At 41.1% G+C, this 14,677-nt stretch overlaps 1 protein-coding gene and 1 long non-coding RNA gene across 2 annotated transcripts in view; one reads left to right on the plus strand and one right to left on the minus strand.

The window, feature by feature from the left end:
* The window catches only part of LOC116695521 (glycine receptor subunit beta), a 38,557-nt gene that overhangs the window by 19,517 nt on the left and 4,363 nt on the right, over nt 1-14,677 (plus strand). The window contains exons 3-8 of the mRNA XM_032525826.1: nt 4,430-4,536; nt 9,255-9,322; nt 9,475-9,701; nt 9,944-10,026; nt 10,795-10,932; nt 12,395-12,547. Coding sequence (XP_032381717.1) covers nt 4,430-4,536; nt 9,255-9,322; nt 9,475-9,701; nt 9,944-10,026; nt 10,795-10,932; nt 12,395-12,547 — 776 coding nt within the window. The remainder of the gene's footprint in view (nt 1-4,429; nt 4,537-9,254; nt 9,323-9,474; nt 9,702-9,943; nt 10,027-10,794; nt 10,933-12,394; nt 12,548-14,677) is intronic.
* LOC116695684 (uncharacterized) lies at nt 70-2,337 on the minus strand. Its single transcript, XR_004333533.1, has 3 exons — nt 2,327-2,337; nt 826-830; nt 70-309 (listed from the first exon to the last, which is right to left on the minus strand). It is a non-coding gene; the product is annotated as an uncharacterized LOC116695684 (long non-coding RNA).

The following is a 14,677-nucleotide window of genomic DNA, read 5'->3' on the forward strand; positions in this document are numbered from 1 at the left end:
GCATTTGTTTTGACATGTACTTTTGTGAGAACCCCCAAAAAAATACTATTTAAAAAGAGAAGCCTTTCCATTTTATTTTCCATGCATCGTTATTTAAAAACGCAATTTTCTAATTTTGCGGTTGATGAATGTTAGTAGCAAAGACTAAAGGGAAAAAAATGAGCATATTTATGTGTGGTTAGATTCAACATCAAACTTCATTATTATGTGTTTTAAATAAATTACTTCTTTGAAATAATTTATGGTAGGCCTATCATATTACTTATTATATTCAGAAGATAATCCTCATATCAATCACCGTGGTTACGGCTTATAGCCATCCTAACCTTTGTAGCCTTTCCTGATTCTACCTTTTCAAAATTAAGAAGTGACTAGTTTGAGGAACATTTTTCATAAAATTTAAAGGATACGTAGATTGTTTCTAAGGTTTCTGTTCACAGAGTAAGATGTATGTAGCTTTTTATATATACAACATGTGTTTTGGCCTTTTTGCACACTTCTACCTCAGCCTACTGCACACAGACAAAAGTACTTTTGCATATTCTGCTGAAATAGAGACCTGTGGACAATAAAGTACCACCTGCAAAGTCTCAATGATATGTAAAAATTGAAATGTCGTAGGACTATAGCGAACACATCAGTAAAAAGGTCCCAACCTGGAGCATAACATATGTCAGTCTTAAGAGAATGCATTACTTCGGCTTTGAAAGATTGACCTCTGAACCTTGAACCCAGTACCAGTTTGAAAGCTTGGGATTTAGCAACAGAAGGTGCTATACACATAGGACCAAATTCTACTAGAAATACACCAATATAATTAAAAACTACAACTCCTACTAGAGATGCGCCCCAGCACCTTTTACAATACTAGTCCACTTGTAGTTTTTCCGGAGTGGGTAGGTGGACTTGTTCGCCCGCCGGCTGACGTCACATCCGGAGTATTCCGCTGACTAACTTAATGGAACAAAACTGAGCAACGTGTCCTTAAAAACACGGTGATTGTTGTCCGATTCTCTGATATGAATGCCTGCATTGCATCCTGGGATATCGGCTTTGAATGTGCCATTTGAATGTGGACATTTCACAAACTCTAGTGAGACTGGGTTGAACATTAAATGAGAAAAGTTGATCCACAGGAGAATAAATATTTGAACGCATTACAAAATGCCTAAACGCCTTACTAGATTATATTTCAATGTACATTGTATTTTTGTATATTTAATTCTGATAGATGGATGCACTGCCGTCTACTGTATCAGCATTTAACTGAGACGGTTTCATAACTTGTGAAAAAGTCTCGTAGTCACTTAGCAACCCGCTTATTAACGCTCTGCGGTGCCCTGCTACGTCCTGCTGTGCCTTGTAATGCCGCACAGTGCCCTGCTATGCCATGAACTACAACAAAGAACTACTAAAAACTACTATTTTTTGTGACTGTTATTTCCACTCTTCATTCTAACCCCAACCGGCCCGTCAGACACCGCCTACCAAGAGCCTGGGTCTGACCGAGGTTTCTGCCTAAAAGGAAGTTTTTCCTCGCCACTGTCGCACTGTTGCTTGCTCTGGAGGAAACTACTAGAACTGTTGGGTCCTTGTAAATTCTGGAGTGTGGTCTAGACCTACTCTATCTGTAAAGTGTCTCGAGATAGCTCTTGTTAGGAATTGATACTATAAATAAAATTGAATTGAATTGAATTATCCCTGCCCACGATTGAGGTCAGAAAGTTCTCCACCTTTCGGCGAAATTCGCAGGGTCACTTAGGGGATTTGTGCAGTTTTATACGAACCCCAAAAATATTTGTACACGTCTTCCATCGCTACCCCAAATAAACACAAACGAAGAAAAAGCCCCCAGCCCCCACCCTGCCCACTCACAGACATGCCATGGAGACATGCACTGGAAAGGTCACGACTCCATCAGTGGAATTATTATACATCCATGTCCGAGACTCACTGGCAACATGGTTGGTGGTAAGTAACGGTATCTAACGTCACAGTATCAACTGGAACGGCTTTAAAGATGTTCCATCAAGCATGCACCCAAACTTCTTAATGTTGTAGTGGTGTCTTAATGTTGTGATTTTATTGTTGGTACTATTGTTGTGGTGTTATAATGTTGTGAAATTGTATTGTAGTTGTACTGTTGTCTTCATGTTGTGGTTGTTGTTGTTGGTGTCACTGCCCGATATGAGGCAAGTGCATATTTGAGTTATGCAGATGTAAACAATTTACGGCATAACTGTAATACTAACATTTGTGAAATCCATGAAATAATAAAGTTGTCTCTTTACAAACTATAACAGAAGATGGAAATCATTTCAAAAACCTTGTAGCCATCTATGATTGATTGATTGCTAAAGTTACTTCAAAACGCCATTCAAGTGACAGTTAATTTTCAATTTTGACGGCAAGACAACACAAGGGTTAAAAGTCAGTTTACCGGGCTTTAGGCTCCTTCATTACAGATTGAATACACACAAGATGTTTTGTGGCACCACTCTCCCTGTCATGCCCAGCTCCAACTCCTAGGTCATGTTTTCAGTTTTATTTCACATTCATCTTACTTTGCTCACTTCCTGTTTTATTTTGATAATCACTGGTGTCGACAAGATGGACCCTGAGAAGGTGCGAGTGGTGAAGGATTGGTCAACTCCCACAAGGAGGTAGCAATTTTAACGTTTATTGGGGTGTGCTAACTTCTATAGAAAAGTCCTAAGAAGCTGCAATACTGTTGCTGCCCCTTTGCATGCTCCTAAGCTCAGGTTCCAGTGGACCCCCCCCAAGCCAACCAAGCCTTCACTCAGCCCCAATCCTGATCATCACTTTTGGTCAAGGTGGATGCTCCACATGAGGGAGTGGGAGAGAACCAAGGGATGGAAAGTTACACCCCTGTGCCTTCCTTCCCAGGAAGTTGTCGGCTGCAGAGAGAACCTATGACATTGGGAACATGGAGCTGTTAAGTTGGCCCTGGAGGAGTGGCGCCACAGGCTGGAGGGGTTGGAGCTGCCGTTCCTTGTCTGGATGGACCACACGATCTTTGAATATCTACGCACTGCCAAGAGATTAAACTCCCGACGTGCCAGGTGGACATTTTTTTCCAAGCATTTCCCTTTTAACTTGTCTAATCAAGAGCTGGAGAAGGGACTGTGCTGTTTGGTTCCTGGAATCCATTATCAATCTGGGTTAAGTACGCCCACAACACCCTACCTTATGCATCCACCGGCTTTAGCCCCTTCAAATGTGCCTATGGCTACCAGCCTCCCTTATTTTCTGTGCTGGAGAAGGAGGTGGGGGTCCCATCAGCTGGTGCTCTGGTCCGCAGGTGTAGGCGCACTTGGACCCGCCAGATCTGAGAAGTTTGGCACATTACAAGAGAATGGTTGATCGTATTAAGTGGGCTAAAGGGTGTGGCTGGCTATCCGAAATCTCCCACTGCGCATGGAGAACCGTAGTGGCCTACACGGTCGCTGTATGGAGAAGGGGGCGTGGTCTGCAAAATCTGGTCAACTGGGATGGATGTGGACCTGAGGAGAGGTCATGCGTTTCGGCCAGCAATACCCTGGACCCTAACCTCATTCGGGAGTTTCACAAGCAGCACCCAAATGGGCTTTGGGCGTCAGGAGTCGGTCCTAGAGGTGGGGGTACTGTCATGTCCAGCACCCGCTGCCTAGCTCCCACCCATGTTTTCTGTCACATTCATTGTACTTTGTTCACTTCTTGTTTTATTTTGATAGTCACCGTGTGTTTTAGTTCCTTTCCTTCTGGTCTTTGTCTACCTTCCCAGCCCTAATGTCCTGCACCTGTCTTTAATTGTCTCCCCTCTTCCATCATGTGTATATATTCACTCCCTTGCTCTTTGTTTTCTGCCAGTTTGTCTTATAACTTCGAGTTTAGTGTTCCAGCTTTTTTTCCCTGTGAGCTTGTGTTTTTTTGACGTGACTCTGAGTTCAGCGTTTTTTGGATACTGTCGCCTGATCTACTTTTTGTTTACTAGCTGGCAGAGTTTTAGGAGACTGTTGCCTGTTTTGTGAATAGAAACTTTGCTCTTGCTTGTGAGATTGCAGCCTTGTGTCAACAATTAGCGCTGCCAGGCTACCGACTGCGGTGTGATTGCTGAGCACAGCAAAATACAACTGTTATTATAAGGGCGGGTGAAAAGAATCATATTTTCTTTTTATACCACCCCCCACCCCCCATAACTAACTAAATGATTATTAAACCCATTTAGGAAAAGTCATAAACTAATAGGTGAAGGGGTTTTATAATTACAGTTACATGCATGTTAACATGCATGTAACATGGTGGTTCTAGTGTTAAATAATGATTTATTTCTGGCTCCATTCCATTTCCCAGTTTTCCCAGAGGAAAACATAGCATTTTAGATTATTGTTAATAATTGTTGTTAATGGTTTTCCTTTCTCTTTAACAGCCAATTGACCCCAGAAGATTTGGCCGATGTTCCAGCGAATGCCACCTCCAACATCTTGAACCGTCTGATGGCCAGCTATGACGCAAGAATAAGGCCTAACTTTCAAGGTAATAATCACACTGCACAGGTATGTGATGACCTTTTCCTTTCAGAAAGACTGTGGCCACACATTACTAACTAGTCAATTTATGTGTTATATATTTTCCATTAAGGGATGGGTTCAACGTTTTTTAAATCTTGGCACATTACTGAATTTAGCAAAGCTAAGTTGCTAAATTCAACTGTTAACGTCATCTTCAACCAAAATGAAAACAACCAATCAGATCCAGGGGGACTCTCTAACTTGATCAAGAGCAGACTCTTTAGGCAAGGTAGGCAACTACCTGGGGGGCCATGATGTTTGTGTTATGATGTTTAGCACACACACTATCCAGCAGAGACTAAAATAAAGAAAACCCTCGGTTTCAGGCCTGATGCGAAGCTTGGGAGCAGGGTAATCCAAAATGTATCTGCCTTACTATCTGCCAAAATAATAACAACATGTTAACAAAATAATAACAAAATATAATATTCAGAACCTGGGGGATGGATCCTGATCAGCCCTCATGAAGACATGGGAAAAGGATCTGGATATTACACTGGATGTCGAGGAATGGGACGGAATATGTAAGACTGTCCAGACTCTTTAGACTTGGATTGACATACTGAATTGTTGGAAATGTAAGACAGAGGAGGGCCAATTACTCCATGGTCCTGTAATAAGGTCAAGGAATTTTGGACGGGGATACGGGATATCCTGTGTCAGATTGCAGGGACCTAGATTCCATTCAGCCCAAGATTATTTGTTCTTGGAGATCCTAAACAGGATGGTAAAACACATGAAGACGCTGGGTCCAGACTAGTTTAATGATAGCCACACAGATTATTTAAGAGGATGGAAGACTGAAGCAGTGCTGTCAGATCAAAAGTGGCAAGGTGGCTATGGTGGCTGCATTTGAAAAGATGTCCTATGAATCATCCATCCATCTATCTTCATCCGCTTATCCGGTATCGGGACGCGGGGGCAGCAGCTCCAGCAGGGGACCCCAGACTTCCCTTTCCCGAGCCACATCAACCAGCTCTGACAGGGGGATCCCGAGGCGTTCCTAGGCCAGGTTGGAGATATAATCTCTCCACCTAGTCCTGGGTCTTCCCCGGGGCCAACTCCTGTCATATAAATGGTTTGCAATTTTGAATGGCTATACTAGAAAATGGGGTAAAGTACTTTCTGGAGGGCCGTGAGTTTTTGTTTTGTTTACAATTTTTCTGAATTTTCTGTTGGTCTGTCCTGTTTCCCTGCTGTGTTTGGTTTCTCCCTCTCTCCTGCCAAAGCCAGCTGACTGCGCGCACCTGCTTGTCATCAGTAATCAGCTGCTCCCGCTGCTCACCCCTGCTTGTCATCAACCATCTCCAACAGTATTTCTACCCTGGCTCTCCATTCTCTAGCTTCACTTGATCGTTGCTCCGGTTGTGCTGCACTATCCTCACGCCCGTTCCGCCGGTCAGCTGGCTTCACCTCTTGGTCCTCCTCCTCCTACGGCTCCCCGTGCTTGTGTCTCCTCTTCGGCTCAAGCTCCCGGTTCTTCCATGCTTCACCTCCCGTGTCTCCCCCTCGGCTCCCAGTTGCCATATATCCTCACTTCCCAAGATCTCCCCAGCCTCTTGTCCTCTGTGTCCTTGGCATCAACCTTCCCACTCCCCTTTTCCCTTTGTTCCCTAAATAAATCCTTTTTTCTGAGCCGTGCATTTGAGTCCTCCTGTAACAGGAGGGGCGTATACTATGGGCTTACTATTGTTTATTTGGTTATTATTTTTTTGTATTCCAAATTAAGGTTATTATGTTATCTTGTCTCATGTTTTGTCTGAGTAAGTGGTGGCCAGTGAGGGTGTTTGGGCGGGAGGAGATGTGTCCCTGTTTTTTGTTTTGTATGCAGTTTTAAAAATAAAATAATACACTGCATACTAATAATAAATAATTCTCAATCATAAAAAAGAGCAACAAACTGTGCGGTACCTTGGATAAGAGTTCTGAGTCCAATTTGCAGCTTTTAACAATCTTTCAGCCTGTGAAGCATAGTCCAGGGAACTCTGAGCGTTGACTTGTAGCACATGTGATAAATCTTACGGGTTTCCATGATGAAAACAATCAATAGGAGCCAATAGCATAAGATGGATTAGCTATAAAGTGCCTAGGAGTCCCTTCCCTTTGCTAAGGAATGCTAACAAAATACACTCATTGGCGAATTCACAGAGCTGAAATCCAGTGTTGGGCAAGTTACTTTAAAAAAGTAATTAGATATTTATTGATCCCAATAAAACGGGAAATTACAGTGTTGCAGCAGCAAAATCAGTCACACAGCACAGAATATAAATATAAATGAAATACTAGGATACAATATACATAAAATAATAATAGGATAAAATACAAGAACAAATACTTAAATATTTACAAATTGAGAAAACAAAAATGTGCAACTGCTTCAATGGTATGATAAAATGTAAATAGACCAATTGTGCAGCTTGCAGTATTGTGATGTCTCAGAGTCTTATAGCACCCAGTCATGAAGTGTTAGAGAGTTTTATTGCCAAATTATTAGTCACAGTTGCTTGTTACTTCTTCCAAAAAGTAACTAAATTAGATACTCAGTTACAAATTATTAAAGTAACTAGTAACGCCGTTATTTATAACGCCGTTATTCCCATTACAGCTGATGTGTGCATTGCTTGCAACCGCTATCTCCACTGTTTCATGGTCTGATTCACAAAAGATATTGTACTAATGATATTATAAACAAGCATATAATGCTTTCATCTGATTGCATGTGGTAAAGTATAAATGTTACCTTTGCTGAAAAACCACAGTAGACAGAAAGGAAAAGAAACATTCAAATGTTTTTCAGACTGCTAGGCACAAGTCCTCACGACTCACAAATCCCAACTGTTATCCAGCAGTCATTACAAGCTGCCGGCTGATCGAACCTATATTTTGTGACCTCATCATCATCTAAGTCACAACAGAACCAAACCCACACTGCCGACACTGACAGGTTTTTCATAATTTATTCAAAGAAAAAGCAGTGACAGCAGTGGTGTTAATGGCTTTTTTTCAACAGGAATGGGCTAATATATTGGGTTCCTGTGCCATTAGCCAGTCGGTAAGCGGTCTCCTGGGTGCATTCAAGGGCTCTGGGCCCTTGCCTACCTGAGGGCTGCCTCAGGTAACCAACAGAACATCACAATACCAGAGCTGAGTCTGGTGAGTGGAGAGAAAGCCTTACTATAGTCCTGAATAAAAACGCTTATAGAGACCCCAGGAAAGCACCAGCCACTCTTCCACTGCCCACTTCTTTTCTGGATCCACAATGATCCTCCCACACTAAAAGATGCTTTTACAAATAGTTTGTTTTCCAGCGTGCACCTCGGCTGACTGGGAAAAAAGGAGAATATCGTCTAAGTAGCAAAAACAAACTGGTTGAAAAAGTCACTGAGAAAATCATTAATGAAAGCCTAGAAGAACGCGTGTTTATTAGTTTATGTGCTGATTATGTTGTTTCAGCCAGGGGGGCTCCAACACTACTGGGTTAGGGGGTTTGGTGATTATTCAAGTTCAAACAACTTTATTTATCCCAAAAGGCAATTCAATTCAACACACAGCAGACAGGAGTCCAGGAGTATGTCAGAAACAACACATGAGGGCAATGAGTAAAATAAATAAATGCATTAAAAAAATAAGGTTCCCAGAGAAATAAGGCACAAGCAAGACCTCAGAATAGCAAAATAAGATGTTCAGTCCTAGGTTTCAAAGTATGATAGTGGACAGAATAAAGGACTTTGAATTCTGGGTGATTACCAGAGAAGAACAGGTTATAGGGGAGGTTTTGTGGGTTACATCAGCGAAAAAACCTCCCCATATAAAGCTGGTGATGGGATGGGTTTTTTCCAGAGGGTCCAGATTTCACCCCAACTGCACCGCCAACCCCTCATCCAGGAGATTTTCCTCCTCTCCCCATGATTTCACAAGCACCTATACCGCCTTCAGACTTCTCGCCCTATACAGATAGTGAGATGGCCTTTAACCCTTGTGTTTTCTTCCCGTTAACCATGACCTTGTCCTTCCAGGTCAAAATTTTTTTGTGCTTTTCCAATGTTTTTGTTGCTTTTTCTGATTTATGTGTCACTTTTTCCATGCTTTTGGGGCTTTTTTTTAAAACCTCATGTGGTTTAATAATAGGTCTTACATTTATTCTTGGTATTCGTGGTCAACAAAGCTCATTTATATCAAATTATACATGAGTTTTTAGTTAAAAAGGCAGAAATTATGAATTATTTTGACCAATAGTTAAGATCAGAAGATGTTGCGTGGATCAAAGATGGGTAGATGTCAAAGTTCAGTCCGGATACTGTTTTGAAACCATAAAAAAAAAAAAAAAATTCAAATGCTATAAGATTAAATAAAAACACCCAAAAACTTAAATGAAAGTAATCATTAATTTTACCTGAATAATGTGGAATCATTTATGTTATTTTTGGGCAATTTGGTTGAAAGAAACCCACATTTCGGATATAAAACTGTACGTTCAGTGCATTCATGTGGCATTTTCTAGTGGAGAAGGTGTTTTTCTCCAAATACAGTAACTGATCAGCATCTGTTACTGCTTGTAAATTCAAAATGATCTGTTACTGTTAAAGAATTGAACAGTCTGGGGTCGTATTGCTTTAAGTTTGTCTCATGTGTGTGTGTGTGTGTGTGTGTGTGTGTGTGTGTGTGTGTGTGTGTGTGTTTCAGGCATCCCAGTGGAGTCCAGGGTGAACATTTTCATTAACAGCTTTGGGTCCATCCAGGAAACTACTATGGTGACACATTACACACACACACCACAACCACACTTAGTGTTATTTTTTCTTGTATTTAGTTTATATATTGTATTTAGAACAAATCTTTGAATATATGTGCAACTGCTTAAATAGTATGATAAATCTGTAGATGAACGTGTCTCTGTCTACAGGACTACAGAGTGAACATATTTCTTCGTCAGAGATGGAATGACCCTCGCCTGCGACTTCCCACAGACTTTAAGAACGACGCACTGACTATTGACCCCAACATGTTCCAGTGTTTGTGGAAACCAGACCTTTTCTTTGCCAATGAGAAAAACGCAAACTTTCACGATGTCACCCAGGACAACATTCTCCTCTTCATATTTAGGAATGGAGATGTATTAATCAGTATGAGGTACACACTCACACTTTTTTTGAAATCTTTTTTTATCAATCTCCCTCTTTGTATTATATGTCTCTGCATTCCCAGCTACACAGCTGCTGCTTATGCAGTCGACCACTAGAAGACAGCATAGAGAGAAGATCTGAATAAGTGTAAACAAGTGATACATGTAAAATGCAATAAGTAGTAGTTTGTGTGCGTGTGTGTGTGTGTGTGTGTGTGTGTGTGTGTGTGTGTGTGTGTGTGTGTGGTAGGCTGTCCGTGACGCTGTCCTGTCCCTTGGATCTTAAACTCTTCCCGATGGACACACAGTTGTGTAAGATGCAGATGGAGAGCTGTAAGTACACACACACACACACACACACACACACACACACACACACACACACACACACACACACACACACACAGATGTTGGATATTAAGTCAGTAACCGCTTGTGACAAGTATTACAGTCAACTGTTAACATTCTCAAAGCCAGGATACACACCTTTGATTACTTTAAAGTGTGAGCAACCTATTGTTTTTGTAAAAATTATTATTTTTCTGGTGCACAATCGCAATTTTAAGGCATTCGGATGGTCAAAAACTCACAAAATTTGAAAAAATCTGGACAAACCAAAAAAAAGACATGAGGTTGGGCGTTGTATGCAGCTCTATATCACCCCCAAACACAGCCCAGGGTTGGGATGAAGTTCCTATGGTGTTAACCAAATTTTGCTCAGCATTGCTAGCATCTTGAGCATTACATTTTTTTAGAAAATGAAGTCACACATAGAGGAAGTGGGACTTCCTTTGGGCGGAAGTGGCTCAGGTGGTAGAGTGTTGTCTTGGGCAAGACAATGAACCCTGAATCGCTGCACCATCGGTGTGTGACTGTGTATCTGATGAGCCACCAGTACATGAATGTGTGTGTGAATGATCCTGTACTATGTAAGAAAAGCGCTATATAAATACAGTCCATTGTATATTTTAAAAGAAAATCAGAAGAACATGAAAATCTTAGCTCATAATGTACAAATAATGTGTTTGAACCCAATGCCTGATGTGGTAAAACTGGGGATGCTGAACATATAGATTGTTCATTTTCATTTTTATGTTTTAGTTGGCTATACCACCAGTGATCTTGTGTTCATGTGGCAGTCTGACCCAGTTCAGATGGATGAGATTGCTCTCCCTCAGTTTGACATCAAACAAGAGGACATCAGATATGGGAACTGCACAAAGTACTACAAAGGAACAGGTTAGTATTTATTTTATTTTTTTGGCCATTTCAGCCTTTAATGGACAGGAAAGCTAGGTGAGAAAGGTTAGCGAGAGGCATAAGCCTCAAAGTACAGTATATGTGTGCCTGCTCTACCCACTGAGTCACCACAGCCACACAGGATAGTATTTATGAGTAACATAATTATATATAATACATACATTGAAATAACTAAAGCATCAACACTAACACAACCATAAGGATGAATGTACCAAATAAGCGAGTTACAACTGCCACTACAAACGTCCTGCAGGATGTAAAGGGGTTTTAAGCCCATTCTACAACATGACCCAAATCCCATTCAACCAGCACTAGAGTTATCTTAGAGTGTCATGTTTTACAGTCTACTGTTCTATGTGCTTCTACACAAGGGTTTCAATTAAAGGTCAATGTGTGAATAAGGACTAGAATGTGAAATCTCGGCCGCTTGAGTATTCATATCGCCATGTGTGTGCTAGTCCCACTTCTTTACAATGATGACTGAAAGCTCTGCACATTCTGACGCATGGCTTAGATCTGGTTGTTGGGGGGGTTGTCTGCTGTCTGGGACATGACACAGACACACGTACCCTCCTGCTACTATGATGCCTGTACTTTTATCAAAGATAAGGTTGAACACTTCTTTAAAACATGTTGGGTTGTCTTCATTTGGTGCATAGATATGGCATAGCAATCATCTATTACTCCATTTACTGATATATTTACAGTATATATGTGCCCCTTGAGGCTTAACCCTCATGTTGTCCTCGGGTCAAATTGACCCATTTTCCTACATCAATGTTCTTTTTGACTACCCAAAATAACATGATTGATTTTATCTATGATTGTATTTGATTTGACATGATTTTATGGCATTTGAAAAACAAATTGAAGTGGTTTTGAAATAGTATTGAGTAAAAGTTGACATATTCCAGTATGTGATTATCCATCAACATCCATTCCTTTAATTTTAGTCTAAATAATTCAAGATTTCTGCTTTTCTAACTCAAACATTAGGTATAATTTCCTATAAATGAGGTTCATTGGCCATAAATTCCAAAAATAACTGGAAAACTAAAGTTAATAAGTTAGTGTTACGTAGTGTTGAAAATGTCAAAAATGTGACAAACGTTGAAAAAAGGGAAAAAAACGTAAGAAAAAGTCAAAAACCAATAAAAAAGCGTCAACAAAAGTGTTGATTTTCAATTTTGACGGGAAGACAACACAAGGGTCAATATTGAGAGGTGGTTGGGATATGTAGTACTCTACTTTTTAGTGTTGGCACACCTTCTTTTTGCTCTAATATGTAAGAGGAGAAGAAGACTTTGTTTGACCATCTTCTACTGAGTTTTTATGATGATTAATGAGTTACCTGAAATAAGCAATCCCACATCCAATGAATCAAATAACAACAAAAAAGAAAACAACACAACATGGCTTATACTGCTCTCTCTGTTTCCAGGATACTACACCTGCATTGAGGTCATTTTCAAATTGCGTCGGCAGGTTGGCTTCTACTTGATGGGAGTTTATGCTCCAACTCTGCTGATTGTTGTTTTGTCCTGGTTATCATTCTGGATCAACCCTGATGCCTCAGCTGCACGGGTGCCATTGGGTGAGTACCACACATGTATATACATTTTTCATGCTGCATTTGCATTTTACTTTCCTGTTTGCAGTATGCGACTCACAGTTAGGTGCACCATGCAATGCAGAATTCTGCTACTGGCTATGCTTTTGAGTTTTTTTTGCAGAGTAAAAAAACAGTACAGGTGTACATCAGTACAAATGTTAGCATGGATTTAGCTGAGTTTTTAAGCTACATGCCTATTGACACACCTGGTAGCCCCATCTGACTGTTGACATTACTTCTCCTGGTGAGATTTGATATTTGTTTGAGAACTCCGAAACAAAAAGGATAGGTTTTCACTCTCTACCTCGCCTGCTTGCATAACTTCTAGGTTAAGGCTGCCAATTATCAGTATTGTTATCAAGGGTTAATCTGGAATAGCGTTCAACACCTTCAATTAACAAGTCAATTAATCTAATTGGCAGTTTCATACATCAGTGTTACCCGTTTGTTTAAGAAACACAAAATATCCATTTTATTGTTTTCCCTATTATTCCTCAGCAGCGGTTATCAGTCCCTGAACAAGGCAAGTGTGTGTGGTTAGTTAACATGTGTGTAACAATAGCAGGAAGGGCGAGTGTCAGTTATCTAAACTCATAAAGTCAGTAACAATGACAGATAATGTTCAGTTAAACAGATCACTGAAGCCTTTTCCCCTCGTTGTTCACCATGCCGTTTGCTGGGAGTGATGTAGCCTTGATGTGTTTTATATGGAGTGACTGCATCGGACTCCGTTGGGCCAGATTGCCTAAACTTGAGGATTCACTGTGCTAGTGGAATCAAGCTGGACAGTTTTACAGTAGATCCTGCAGCCGTGTATTTCAGGTTGAGGGGGCTGAAAAAAAGAAAGCCTTTTTGCCAAGCTCAGTACGAACTGATGGGAAGGTAATGAAGGCCTGGGGGAGTACGCTGTGACTGCAGTGCTTGTGTGACATGTAACTGGATAAATAAGTTGGCAGCAATCCAAGGATGGATTTGTAGATGAAGCTATACCAGTGCAAAAGTGTAGGTATGAATAATAATGGCCAATTGAGCAGAGAGTACAGAGTGCAATGAACCCGTAATTAATGGTAGTGCTCCGTGATAGACAGCATCTGCAGAGAGCTGGAAGACACATTCACATAAACAATGTCGCCATTATCCAGGAGAGGTGAGAATGTGTCAGAAAGAAAGATTTTCATCAATGTAAATGCCTAGGTATTTATAAGAGGCTACAATAGGGGTGCCTTGGTGGATGTAACAGAAAGGAGAACTGCTGACACCTTGTTTTTGTCTACAGCATTCCTTTTGTTTTCTCAGCTTATAACACCAGTTTGTGATGCAACAGGTCTGACTGTATAGCGTCAAATGCAGCCTGCAGATGTTCAAAGACCAGGGCAGCAGTGTCTGCACGACTATAAACAGTTGTGTCATCGGCATACATGTGTTAAGATGCATCATCAACATTCTGACCCACATTTTTGTGAAGAGAGCGGGCCCTAAAACTGACCCTTGCGGCACACCTTTGGTGACTTCTGAATAACTGGATGAGAGACCATTAAACTGCAGACACTGTTTACAACCAAAAGTAGTTTACAAACCAGCCAACAGCCTGGTCTGAGAAGCTTATATTGGCTCTTCAAGAGGAAAAAATAGTTTTTATATTCTTTTTATAGAACTTAAATCTGACTCTTTCACAGTGACTCCTCAATTATTAAGCTGATTTAATTTCCTTTGCGCATGAGATTTGAAGATGTAGACATTCAATTAATTAAAGATATGTTGGAATGAATTAGACTCAAGCCCTAACCCCCCTGTAAAGGGACTCCTTGTGTACATTAAAGCCATGGCCCCACCCTGTACGAGCCTCTGGATAATGGGCTGCCCCGTCACGCTGAGGACCATGTTAGTTCCTCATCTTGTTCAACTCCCCACTAAAATCAGGACAGCAGAGTCCTTGACCATCAGAGTCACTGACCAGCAGAGTATCTGACTAGCAGAGTCCCTGACCATCGGAGTCCTTGACCAGCAGAGTCCCTGACCAGCAGAAACCCTGACCAGCAGAGTTGCTGACCATTAGAATTACTGACCAGCAGAGTCCCTGACCATCACAGTCCCTGACCATCGGAGTCCCTG

This window comes from Etheostoma spectabile, chromosome 2, assembly GCF_008692095.1.
Source record: "Etheostoma spectabile isolate EspeVRDwgs_2016 chromosome 2, UIUC_Espe_1.0, whole genome shotgun sequence".
NCBI lineage: Eukaryota > Metazoa > Chordata > Actinopteri > Perciformes > Percidae > Etheostoma > Etheostoma spectabile.